General features: G+C 45.5%; 1 protein-coding gene across 2 annotated transcripts in view; it reads right to left on the bottom strand.

Annotated features, from left to right (window-relative positions):
* LOC126198667 (juvenile hormone esterase-like) overlaps nucleotides 1-13,938 on the bottom strand; it is a 178,754-nt gene that overhangs the window by 34,215 nt on the left and 130,601 nt on the right. For both annotated transcript variants that reach the window (XM_049935153.1, XM_049935152.1), the window contains exons 8-9: nucleotides 13,657-13,838; nucleotides 1,398-1,548 (exon numbers count right to left, since the gene is read on the bottom strand). In XM_049935153.1, coding sequence (XP_049791110.1) covers nucleotides 1,398-1,548; nucleotides 13,657-13,838 — 333 coding nt within the window. The remainder of the gene's footprint in view (nucleotides 1-1,397; nucleotides 1,549-13,656; nucleotides 13,839-13,938) is intronic.

Raw genomic sequence — 13,938 nt, 5'->3', positions numbered from 1 at the left:
GATAACTACCGATTAACAACACTTAGACGAATACTGACCACGCGTTTGATTTCTTCGTGTCTTGTTTGTAATGGATCCGCAGTCAAAATGAGTATGACTGTTGCCAAACAGGAATTATCACAGAATGAAACTGACTAATTCTGCCACAGAATTTATTGTGGAACATGTTTGTTTCAGAGACGACGAAATGAGGTGTTAATTGTACTATTCCTATGCTCCAAAGAAGCAACAGTAAAAATTTCATTGCTGTAGAAGCAGTAGCTTTCGAGAAAGTGAACATTTTAGTCAGAAAAACGGGATTTTATAGCTCTGTTTACAAAACTGAAAACATTCCACCTCCCAAAGTACTCGAACTACAGCAGAGGAATTTAACTGAAAACGCGTGATTAAGACTTCTAATAACGCTGACTGAAATACTGTTACTTTATGGACACGCGAGGATTCATCGACATTTAGGCCTGTCCATAAATTTCCTGCAAGCGCTTTAACAGTCCAAATTTATTTTTTCCAAAGGCAAAGAAGCAGAAACTACTGGCAGATGAAAGTAGTTTGCTTAAAATCAATAAATTTGAACTATACCCGGAAAACCTAATGATCATACACAACCCATTTCCTTGGTTTTGTTAAGACATTTGATCCTGTTCCAAGTATTCTTCCTCTTGTATTTCTTCATATGTTCTAAAAATATTGCCCAAAATGCCGTGAAATATAGACTTACTAAAAATAAAAGCGTAATAGCTTATTTTTTAGGCTTTTGCAACCGAAGGATCGTACCTATCTCTAGTGTTTTCCTTCTGAATCTCGACAGAACACGTCAGCAGAAGTGTGGAAGAAATACTGTCTGCAATTGTCTACAAACTGTCCCCTACGTGTATCCCATTTTCTTGAACAGAAACTTTTGGAACAGGCTAAGGAATTTTCGACGAAATGGCAGTTTTCAAACTGTGACGGCGCCGGAACAAAGCGTCCTTGTATATATGATGCTTTAAACCTAAAGACACCGACTCTGACAGACTAATTCACAGACTACTACTTTCTGTGGGTGTCTCATTGGAGTTTTCTTTGGGTACACATCACGCGACAATACTAGGTAGAACACCTGTCTCCACAGCTTCCGTTGCAGCACAGGTCAATGGCGCAGTGTTGCGGACGTCCGCAGCAGCCGCGCGTCGCAGCCCAAACTCAAACTGCGCATTCGCAAGTAGGCAGCCCGTTTCGTCACTGGTGCGTCGCACCTTGGACAACACACCTTTAGCACGGCATTCGGCAGTAGAGTGTAAGTTTGCACTCGATATAATCGTAAGAACGCTAAACCGGTTATTTCCAAGAGCACAAGGAAATGAGGCAACACAGGTTTTCACTTAAAAGATAATTAAGAAGCCGGCTACATTGCTTACCGTAGTCCTTTGTGGTGTTTGCGAAGAGGCTAGAGTAGCTGTACATGCCTCTGTACTCGAAGCTGTACACGAAGATGTTCTTGTGGCCTGCCATTCTATGGTACAGCACCGCGTTGTGAAGGGGATGGTTGAATGACCGGTCACTGTAAAGCTGCAAACAAATTTTGAAATTAGTACTCGTTTCACCTTAGTTTTTCAAAGTAATCGCTCAGTTACGAGCTATTTGCTGTGGAAATAGCTGTAAAATCAGAATTATATGCTTGGACTTTTACAATTTCAGTTACTCGCGCGAATGGAAACAAATCACGATTTTATAGTTCGTTTCTTACATCTTTCGAGATTCTCCGTTACCAGGCTAAGGATTGTCAGTAGCCGTGATTATTTGTTAAACTTCATTTTCGTAATTGTAACTACAGGTATATTAGCCGCAGCATATCTTGTTTAAAGCACGGAGCTCCTACAACTAAATGCACAACTAATCGCAGTACGTTTAAGTCCTGCGAATACTGCAGTTTTGTTACATGTGTTGTATGAATAGTTTCTGTTTATTTATGATATCTTAACCGAGACCAAGCTAACTAGAGGCGAAACACTTGCTTAGTTTCGACTCGGATGACAGTAGCCGATTGCGAATGAACCACGTGTAACTCAGGTCTCAAACGTGTTACTTAGTTGTCTTGCTTGAGCAGAAACCACGCAAGCTCTGAAACTCGACACTGAAAACAGCAAAAACTAGCCGTAAGTCAAAAGGAGATATGAATGCGTTGTTTTTGTTGTTGTTCTTGTCTTCAGTCCGAAGACTGGTTTGATTCTGCTCTCCATGCTACTCTATCCTGTGAAAGCCTCTTCGCCTCCGAATAACTACTGCGACACACAGCCTTTTCAGTTTGCTTACTGCAATTATGTCTTGTGTCTCCCTCTACAACTTTTACCCTCAACAGTTCCCTCCAATATTAAATTTCTGATCCATAATATGTCCGAATGTGTTCTATCACCGATCCCTTCGTCTAGTTAAGTCGTACCAAAAATTTGTCTCTCCATTTCTATTCAGCACCTCCTCATTAGTCACGCGATCTACCCATCTAATCTTCAGAATTCTTTCGTAGCACATTATTTCAAAAACTTTTATTCTCTTCTTGTGTAAACTGTTTATCCTTTATGTTTCACTTCCATACATGCCTAAACTCCAAACAAATACCTTCAGAAAAAGCTTAGTAACACCTAAATCTGTATTAGAGGGTAACAAATTTATCTTCTTCAGAATCGCTTTTCTTGTCATTGCCCATCTACATTTCATATCCTACTTCGGCGCTGGCCGTAGTGGCTGAGCGGTTCTAGGCGCTTCAATCTGGAACCGCGCGACTGCTACGGTCGCAGGTCCGAATCCTGCCTCGGGCATGGATGTGTGTGATGTCCTTTGGTTAGTTAGGCTTAAGTAGTTCTAAGACCTAGGGGGCTGATGACCTCAGATGTTAAGTTCCATATTGCTCAGAGCCATTTCAACTATTTTCTACTTCGGCCATCATCAGTTACTTTACTGTCCATACAATACTTTAAGTGTCTCCTTTCCTAATCTAATTCCGTCAGCATCACTTGATTTAATTTGACTATGCTCCATGTTTTGCTTTTGTTGATTGTCATCTTATATTCTCCTTTCACGACCATGTCCATTCCACGCAGCTGCTCTTCCAAGTTCTTCATCCATAAAGTGCATACTAACTCACACGAATTTATTAAACACAGTTTACTACGCCACTGGATCCAAGCGACCTTCTTCATGGCACCTAGAAACATCGACTGTATAGAACCTAAGTCGCTCTTTTCTTAGACGATATCTCAAGAATCCTGGATAGAAGAAACAAGTTTGATTCCGTGTTTAAAGACGTCCGGTCAGATTTCGTGTCAGCATCTCATCCACATCTACAAAACAAATCGGGTTAAGTGCAACTTATACTTGCCTAAGCAGGTCTGCAAACGTATCTAGCACTTTTTGACAGAGATAACGCAGAAAGCTATATCGAAGCGAAAATCATTCACAGTGGAAGAGAGAATTGCTGTAGTGTCACTAGGAAATGCGATAGGGGCATTACTGTTCACGCCATACAACAACGACTTAGCTACAATATTAGAGTTTCTGTAAATGGTACATATGTCTACGAGGAAGTATCATTCGATATAAACTAATGTCTTGTCAGGTCGTATTAAATGTCAACCTGATGCAGAAATTATCAACCACCTCCAACTGTAGAGAAATAAACTTTGTATTTCACACCATTTAGAAAAAAATTTATATTTCATTAAATTATTCATTAGACACATCAGAATCCAGTTTCCTCACACAGTTGTCTGGGAGCAATAAGGTGTAGGAACAGAAACTAATATGGCTACACAGGCCGACAGAAGACAAGCAGTTTACAAGCTTCTGTTCATTGGGAGGATAGGGGGTAAGTGTTGTTTGTGTACGAAAGAGAACACTTCTACAGCCTTGCAATGGAACACTGTAAAAGCCTTCTGTATACGTATACAATTGGACGAACAAGGAGAATGAGTAATGTACGAAGAAGGGCAATGCGAACTGACAAAATTTTGTTGACGTGTGCCCTAGCGAGCTGGCGGCTGGCGGAGTGTTAGCACGTTGGACTCTCATTTTGAAGTAGTGGGGTTCAAAGCCAACCTGACTTAGGTTATCTGTGCTTCCTGTTAAGCTGTTAAAACGAATGGTGGGATGGTTCCTTGGAATAGGACAAGCTCCTGTTACGATTCTAACGACGTTATCGTCGACAGGACTTTAATCTTATTCCAATACTTTAATACGAGGGGATTCCAATTCGGAATGTAACACACTTTTCTTCTGAAGGCAGGCTGGTTTTATTCAGGATTCCAATACATCATATTATTACCCACTCTTTTGGCTACCACATTTTTCAACTTCATCTCCGTTCACTGAGACTGGGAGGGCCCTCATGCCCACTTTGTACCAATCTGCTGGCCGACGTCGGAGCCAACGTCTTGCTCCATTAATAATCTGCCCGTCGTCCACTTACTGCTTCCCGCAGAGTGCATCCTTCATTGGGCCAAGCAGATGGAAGTCGGAAGGTGCGAAAAAAATTGGAAATTTGTGGTAGAGTCCTATGAGACCAAACCGCTGAGGTCATCGGTCCCTAGGCTTACACACTACTTAATCTAACTTACATAAACACCCTTGCCCGAGGGAGGACTCGAACCTCCGACGCAGGAGCCGCGCGAAAAGTGGCAAGGCGCCTCGGACCGCGCGGCTACCCAGCGCTGCTCGGAAGGTGCGAGATACAGGCTACAGGGAGGATGAGGAAGAAAAGACCAGTGAAGTTTTTTAAGTTCTTCTCGGATGCGCATACTTATGTGAGGCCTTGTGTTCTCACGAAGAACGAGAAATTCGTTTGCATTATCTCAAGTGAGGGTGTCCACACGTTCCAATAATGCGGGAGTCACAGCTGTGCGCTACCGGCCAGCACGCGGGAGATCGCACAGTTTAGTGCGTCTTTGTTGAGATGATGACAGACGCCACGCACAACGACTCTACATCTACATCTACATCCATACTCCGCAAGCCACCTGACGGTGTGTGGCGGACAGTACCTTGAGTACCTCTATCGGTTCTCCCTTCTATTCCAGTCTCGTATTGTTCGTGGAAAGAAGGATTGTCGGTATGCTTCTGTCTGGGCTCTAATCTCTCTAATTTCATCCTCATGGTCTCTTCGCGAGATATACGTAGGAGGGAGCAATATACTGCTTGACTCTTCGGTGAAGGTATCTTCTCGAAACTTCAACAAAAGCCCGTACCAAGCTACTAAGCGTCTCTCCTGCAGAGTCTTCCACTGGAGTTTATCATCTCCGTAACGCTTTCGCGATTACTAAATGATCCTGTAACGAAGCGCGCTGCTCTCCGTTGGATCTTCCCTATCTCTTCTATCAACCCTATCTGGTGCGGATCCCACACTGCTGAGCAGTATTCAAGCAGTGGGCGAACAAGCGAACTGTAACCTACTTCCTTTGTTTTCGGACTGCATTTCCTTAGGATTCTTCCAATGAATCTCAGTCTGGCATATGCTTTACCAACGATCAACTTTATATGATCATTCCAATTTAAATCACTCCTAATGCGTACTCCCAGATAATTTATGGAATTAATTGCTTCCAGTTGCTGACCTGCTATATTGTTGCTAAATGATAAGGGATATTTCTTTCTGTGTATTCATAGCACATTCCACTTGTCTACATTGAGATTCAATTGCCATTCCCTGAACCATGCGTCAATTCGCTGCAGATCCTCCTGCATTTCAGTACAATTTTCCATTGTTACAACCTCTCGATACACCACAGCATCATCTGCAAAAAGCCTCAGTGAACTTCCGATGTCATCCACAAGGTCATTTATGTATATTGTGAATAGCAACGGTCCTACGACACTCCCCTGCGGCACACCTGAAATCACTCTTACTTCGGAAGACTTCTCTGCATTGAGAATGACATGCTGCGTTCTGTTATCTAGGAACTCTTCAATCCAATCACACAATTGGTCTGATAGTCCATATGCTCTTACTTTGTTCATTAAACGACTGCGGGGAACTATATCGAACGCCTTGCGGAAGTCAAGAAACACGGCATCTACCTGTGAACCCGTTTCTATGGTCCTCTGAGTCTCGTGGACGAATAGCGCGAGCTGGGTTTCACACGATTGTCTTTTTCGAAACCCATGCTGATTCCTACAGAGTAGATTTCTAGTCTCCAGAAAAGTCATTATATTCGAACATAATACGTGTTCCAAAATTCTACAACTGATCGACGTTAGAGATATAGGTCTATAGTTCTGCACATCTGTTCGACGTCCCTTCTTGAAAACGGGGAGTTGTTCACTGCCAGGTCTCCGTAGACATTCTGCAAGCGCCTATGAATATCTGCGATGATCTGGTTTTTCGCCAACAGAAACTCAGCGACGGCTCCCTGCTTGGAACGCGCCTCCCGCCATTTTGAACGCTATGTATAGCGCCGCCACCTGTCGGAACTTCATGGAACTATAAGGCCTGAGTGCATGTGGATAACCATTCTAGACCCACACAGATCACCCGCAAGCCACTGTACAGCGCATGGCGGAGCGTACATTGCATAAATATCACGGATTTTTATTCCCATTCCATTCAGTATCAAGAGAGGGAAAAAGGATCTGTGCGCACCCAGGACTCCCTTATCCTTTTTTCAGGATCCCTACTTTAGATATACATTGATGAGCCAAAATATTATGACCACCTGCTTAATAACTTGTTTGTCCGTCTTTGGAATGAAATACATAACCGATTCTGTTTATCAGGGATCCGAAAGCTTGTTGGTAGATTTGTGGATCAATGTGGCATTAGATGTCTACACACAGGTCATGTAATTTGCCTAAATAAGGGGCCGATGATTTGCTTACGCGGTCATGGCGCCAGATGGCGACCCAGATACGATCTACATCAAGCGAATTTGGTCGCCGTGATATCATAGTTAGTTCACTGTAATGCTCCTAAAGCCGCTGTAGCACTTTTCTGGCTCCGAGAGACGGGAAATTAGTGCTGCATGGTGACATCATCCGTGGGCAAGACATCAAGCATGAAGAGATGCAGGTGGTTCGTAGCAGTCAGCGTGTCTTCGATGCTACCATCAACCTAGTGTTGCAAAAATGTGATTTATCCGAAGAGCGGACACGTTTCCATTGATCGATGGTCGAATCCCCATAGTCCAGTGCCCTCTGCAATGTCGTTGGGTCAACATGTGAACACGTAGCGTAGGTCTGCTGGAGCTCCATGTTCAGCACTGTACGATGAATGGTGTGCTCCGAAACACTTGTGCGTTCACCAGCATTGTGGTCTTTCGGCAGAGACGCCACAGATCACCATGTGTCATACTTTACAGAGTAGACAAGCCTCCGAACCCCACATTCTGTGAAGAGTCGCAGATGAGCAACCGTTTACCGTCTAGTGTTAGTTTCACTGTCTTTCTACCTCTTTCCGTAGATGATAACGGCACTAGTACGTGAACATTCGGCCAGTTTCGCCGTTTTCGTAGTACTCGTCCATAGGTTCTGCGTAATAATAATCTTGCCTTTGTGAGAGTCGGCCGACGGCGTTGACGCAGTGATGACATTTGTTCCCGTCAGATCCTCGAAGTTAAGCGCTGCCGGGCTGGGCCAGCACTTAGATGGGTGACCATCTGGTCTACCGAGCGCAGTTGGCAAGCGGCCTTGTGAGGCAAACTGAGGAACTACTTGATTGAGAAGTAGTGGCTCCGGTCTCGTAAACTGACGTACGGCAGGGAGAGCGGTGTGCTGACCGCACGCCCCTCCATCTCCGCATCCAGTGAACGCCGGTGGTCTGAGGATGACACGGCGGCCGGTCGGTACCGTTGGGGCTTCCAAGGCCTGTTCGGACGGAGTTTTCACAATAGAATTCCCTATTTTTAGCCCGTATCTTCGCTAGGATGATCCCTCGTCTGTTTCTGCTCCGCTTACAAACTTTTGCTATCGCGTCACGTGCCCGCAACGCCACCAGCAGGCATGCAACGTAGCGATGGGCAGTGGTGATAATGTTTTGGCTTATCAGTCTACGTTGGTCGCAAAATAATGGTCGCATAGTCCTCGAATACAGGTTCTCCAAACTTACTCAGTAGAGTTTCATGATAGCTATGTCGACTTTCTTCTAAGGATTGCCACTGTAGTTTCCCTTTTCATTTGTGTTACATATCTGCTACGATCCTACAAGCCGTTTCACGGCTAATTGATAAAGATCCCAAACACTGGAACTCTACTGTAGAAGTGGCCGCACAAGAGTGTTGTGTGCGATTTCCTTTGGCGTATCTACCACGTTTTCCCACAAACCTTCCAACAAAAGTAATTCTTCCATTCGCATTCCCTAATACTGTCCCACTTCATACTGTATCTTAGTACTACCTCTCAATGCGCAAACGATACGACAAGGTCAACATATCCACCACTAATCTGCTTATCAAATAATACGTGGTTATTTCTCTTTGTAATAGGCATTATCTTACGTAAATTCGTATTTTAAAAAAGTTACCATTCGTGACATCAAACGCAAATTTTGTCCTAGGAAAGAGAGAAACCCTATAATCAGGCTCTCAAGACCAAGCAATAGTCGACTGACCGCCATGACATCCTCTGCCATTCATCACTGGATACGGTACGGAGGGGCCATGGGGTCAGCACAGCACACTCTCTGCCGTTGTCGACGTTTCGACCTCTCAGTGATACAGCTACGCAGTCGGCATCACGAGGCTGAGTGCATCACGGTCCAGTCCTCCTACCGAGGAAAGTCCCCTGGCAATGCCAGGAATGTAACCGTAACCAGGGTCCCCCGCATGAGGGTCTGTTGCACTGACGAGTCGGCTGCGGAGGCTCACGTTTCGTCGTAGCCTTCCTGTAACTCCGCAGATCGTTCAACGACGGTAGTTTCCTGTGTGTAAGAGCGTCGTTAGCAAAAAAATGTTGCAGTGCCACTAAGCCTAACTGCTAAGTCGTTTATGCACACTGAAAACGTTAGAGATCCTAATATCCATCATCAGGGCACACCCACTGTAACATTTGTCATCCAATATAAGGTACTGGGTTCTGCTAGTCAAATACTGGTAACATCATCCCCCACCTGATTAGTTAAATTATCAGAATCTCTTGTACCAAACAGATTCAAATGTCTGATTATTTTACGAATGGATTAATGTGTTAAATATTTCACAATAAGTACGTAAACGGTTAATGTTGAAGACGCAGAACCCTAATTATGTCGGTTTTGATAGTTACGTATCATTCATCCATATACTAACGAATGTCAAAACCAAAACTTTGTGTCAATCTTTATCTCCCGAACTAAGAGTCGTACAATGATATAACTTTTCGGATACATTCAGCGGTATATGTGAGTACTGTCTGTAAAATGTGTCACGAATACAGTCAGTAGGAAAGGAGTAATAAACTAAAACGTCATGTTTCATGTGGCAGTTTTACTGCACGAACAGCGAAAATGTAGTAAGCAATAAATTTTTTTCTTTCCATCCATTTAGTGGGGTGCCAGGGAGAAAACGTTTCGTAAAGGTTCGAAATAATGCATAAAGTTTCTTGGAAGTCACCAAGTTCTGTCTTTCTGAAATAATGGATAAATTTAGTTTGGATAATTCGCACATTGATGTACACTGCCTCATTAAAGAGTAATGCTGGAGTGGTCAGTCACCTGAAATGTCTCTGTGACCTTTGTCGGCGGAAGGCAGTCTGTGGATCTCATTAGATGAAGAGCGCCTCTTTCCGGGATGCGGGCAGTTTTTGCGGAAGTCGGGAGGCGACTTGCTCTGAAGCACAGTCCGAGGTCAGTAAACATCACGGCCGCCCGGCAGTTCTCACAGGATAACTGAGCGCGACGATTTCGCTTTTCGGTGGATACACCGAAGAGCAGGATGCTGCAAGAACATCAGACCAGCATGGGAGAGTCTGTTGCTTTCGTTCTAAAAATCTGCTTCAGCCAATGGAATTGCATGACTGTGTATCGTGTTTTGGTGCATAAGGCTGACGAATCGTATAGACACTGATTCTGTCCAGCTACAACTTTTTGCTTAAAAATGTAGGTCTTGTAACCAAAAAGTGGGAAGCTACACTCCTGGAAATTGAAATAAGAACACCGTGAATTCATTGTCCCAGGAAGGGGAAACTTTATTGACACATTCCTGGGGTCAGATACATCACATGATCACACTGACAGAACCACAGGCATATAGACACAGGCAACAGAGCATGCACAATGTCGGCACTAATACAGTGTATATCCACCTTTTGCAGCAATGCAGGCTGCTATTCTCCCATGGAGACTATCGTAGAGATGCTGGATGTAGTCCTGTGGAACGGCTTGCCATGCCATTTCCACCTGGCGCCTCAGTTGGACCGGCGTTCGTGCTGGACGTGCAGACCGCGTGAGACGACGCTTCATCCAGTCCCAAACATGCTCAATGGGGGACAGATCCGGAGATCTTGCTGGCCATGGTAGTTGACTTACACCTTCTAGAGCACGTTGGGTGGCACGGGATACATGCGGACGTGCATTGTCCTGTTGGAACAGCAAGTTCCCTTGCCGGTCTAGGAATGGTAGAACGATGGGTTCGATGACGGTTTGGATGTACCGTGCACTATTCAGTGTCCCCTCGACGATCACCAGTGGTGTACGGCCAGTGTAGGAGATCGCTCCCCACACCATGATGCCGGGTGTTGGCCCTGTGTGCTTCGGTCGTATGCAGTCCTGATTGTGGCGCTCACCTGCACGGCGCCAAACACGCATACGACCATCATTGGCACCAAGGCAGAAGCGACTCTCATCGCTGAAGACGACACGTCTCCATTCGTCCCTCCATTCACGCCTGTCGCGACACCACTGGAGGCGGGCTGCACGATGTTGGGGCGTGAGCGGAAGACGGCCTAACGGTGTGCGGGACCGTAGCCCAGCTTCATGGAGACGGTTGCGAATGGTCCTCGCCGATACCCCAGGAGCAACAGTGTCCCTAATTTGCTGGGAAGTGGCGGTGCGGTCCCCTACGGCACTGCGTAGGATCCTACGGTCGTGGCGTGCATCCGTGCGTCGCTGCGGTCCGGTCCCAGGTCGACGGGCACGTGCACCTTCCGCCGACCACTGGCGACAACATCGATGTACTGTGGAGACCTCACGCCCCACGTGTTGAGCAAATCGGCGGTACGTCCACCCGGCCTCCCGCATGCCCACTATACGCCCTCGCTCAAAGTCCGTCAACTGCACATACGGTTCACGTCCACGCTGTCGCGGCAAGCTACCAGTGTTAAAGACTGCGATGGAGCTCCGTATGCCACGGCAAACTGGCTGACACTGACGGCGGCGGTGCACAAATGCTGCGCAGCTAGCGCCATTCGACGGCCAACACCGCGGTTCCTGGTGTGTCCGCTGTGCCGTGCGTGTGATCATTGCTTGTACAGCCCTCTCGCAGTGTCCGGAGCAAGTATGGTGGGTCTGACACACCGGTGTCAATGTGTTCTTTTTTCCATTTCCAGGAGTGTACATGTGCTTTACCCAACTTTTTCATGAGCTTAGCAACAATCCCCTCCCGTTTCATTGGTAACAGCATGGAGTCATTGTCTATATTTTTTTTTTAAAAAAAGGGAAGTGAGCAATAAGCAAAGCAGTTAGATTCTATTGGCGGCCGGCTGCCATCTGGAGAGGTCATTTTTGATGGATTGTGTTCTAAGCGGCTGTCTGCTGTTGTTGGGCATCGGCACATTTCGCTGTTGTCGAGGGAACGTAAGTACACAAACACCGTAGCGTGATCCGTATTCAGAGCAGCTCGCTTACTTTTGTGCTTCAAGTACGGAACTTGGGTCGACAATCTGATTTATTGTGAACTGTAATTTTAGGTTGTTTGCTTTTGAATTCAGGAGCTGCACAGGTCAGTGTCTCTGAGCTTCTCCACGCAGTCTTCCAGGTAGATTTTGATACTTGCCGCAGTGTTAGCGTCGTTCTCAACTAATTTAGTTGAATATTCGAATAAATTTGCACTTTCTCTGAATCTGTTGTTTATTGCATTAAACATACACAGCAAATAAACTGTTGTACGTGGATTTGACTTAAATTTCAAGATCTTTAAGCTTGTCCTGGTTAGGCAAACGTTAATAATAAATGTGGTGTGCGTACTGTAAGACCTTCGGTACACACACCATCAGATTATTTGACTTGTCGCTCTAGCGAAGTAGGCGAGTGTCAGCAATATGTCTCTTGGTCTTATTGTGGAGTGTTTATCTTCTGCCGTTAGGTCAGACTATAGAAATTCCACTTGCACACTTAGAGTAGCAGATTGACGGTGACCAACTTTAAACAGAACTTGATTAATTATCACACACATTTATTAAAATAATAAAAATCATAGATATTACGTAACTTGATTCTGGATGCTGTTTACAATTGACGCTCTGAAGTTCCTTTGGTCTTGATACGTTACTCTTATTCTCACATATCTCTGATACTTGACAAAGTGTCTATTCATTTATCTTCAAATGGTTCAAATGGCTCTGAGCACTATGAGATTTAACATCTATGGTCATCAGTCCCCTAGAACTTAGAACTACTTAAACCTAACTAACCTAAGGACATCACATTTACCTTCATAGCTATGTACAGGAATATGATAATCTTCTTAGGCGCAGACTGAAACTTGACCATGGACTGGTACAGACAAATGCAGACTAATGCAGACTGGTGCAGATAAATGCAGACTGACTAATCCGAGGTCTGTACACTCGTTATAATACCTCGCGCGTTCAGGTATCACTGCGCGAGTGTGGTCCGCGAGGAGAAAAGGTTCTACTTTAGCAGCAATCTCATTGGCTGCGTGACATATTAATACGCGGATCGGCGGAAGCAGAATTTGGTTCGTCTTTATGGCAGCGCCACCTCGTAGTGCTTAGACGGACGAGCGCTGCGCCTGCGCTGTTGTGCTTAGCGGGGCGCGCTGACTACGCGGAACCATGTACACAACAATAATTCTAACTTGTTGTGTAGCGAAATGGTTGACATCATTGTGTCAGTGTTGTCCTTTGCTAAGCGGCCAAGTGCGAGGATATTTTAGTAATTATTTTGTGAAACCATCGTGCCTTCTACTCGCTCATCAGGTATTCCTACGATTTAGCTTTATTAACTAAGGAGAGCTGAGTTCACTTCTCCTACAAGTCTAAATTGCTCCTCGCTTGGCATTAATTCACATTATAACGACCGGCGAGGAACTTCTCGGTTAGCAGTCGGTGTTGTGGTGGAGTTTCGGACGAATGTTCAAATGTGTGTGAAATCTTATGGGACTTAACTGCTAAGGTCATCAGTCCCTAACCTTACACACTACTTAACCTACATTATCCTAAGGACAAACACACACACCCATGCCCGAGGGAGGACTCGAACCTCCGCCGGGACCAGCCACACAGTCCATGACTGCAGCGCCCTAGACCGCTTGGCTAATCCCGCGCGGCGGAGTTTCGAACGGCTACGGAAATCTAGGAAGACAGAATCGAAAGAGATGTGTGTGGTTTAGATCGAGTTCCAACAGAACAGTGGCTACAGGCTGAGCGACAGTCGATTAGGTTACTCTACAACGGTTTTGATGAGTTGGGAAGTCCATACACCACCATAAGGACAAAAGGGAGACGATGACAGGCATCTAGCAGTTGCACACGCGTACTCACGTCTATGAAGGCCCCGGCGTTGCTGTCGTCGAGGACGACGTCCCCGCCGCCGGGGAAGAAGAAGCGCTTGATCTGCTGCCACAGCTGCTGCGACTGGTTGGCCGGCAGCTCCATCAGCACCGGCATCAGCTCGTCGAGGCGCGCGTTCAGCTCCGACAGCTGCGTCGCGTTGCTCAGGATAGCTGCACAGACCACACCCTCCATTGGTCCTGCATTTCTTTCTTTACGTACTACCTCGACTTTTTCAAACAGTACCTTAATATTCTACATCTACATCTACAT

Source organism: Schistocerca nitens, chromosome 8, assembly GCF_023898315.1.
Source record: "Schistocerca nitens isolate TAMUIC-IGC-003100 chromosome 8, iqSchNite1.1, whole genome shotgun sequence".
Lineage (NCBI taxonomy): Eukaryota > Metazoa > Arthropoda > Insecta > Orthoptera > Acrididae > Schistocerca > Schistocerca nitens.
This window is presented reverse-complemented; position numbering and strand designations above follow the sequence as displayed.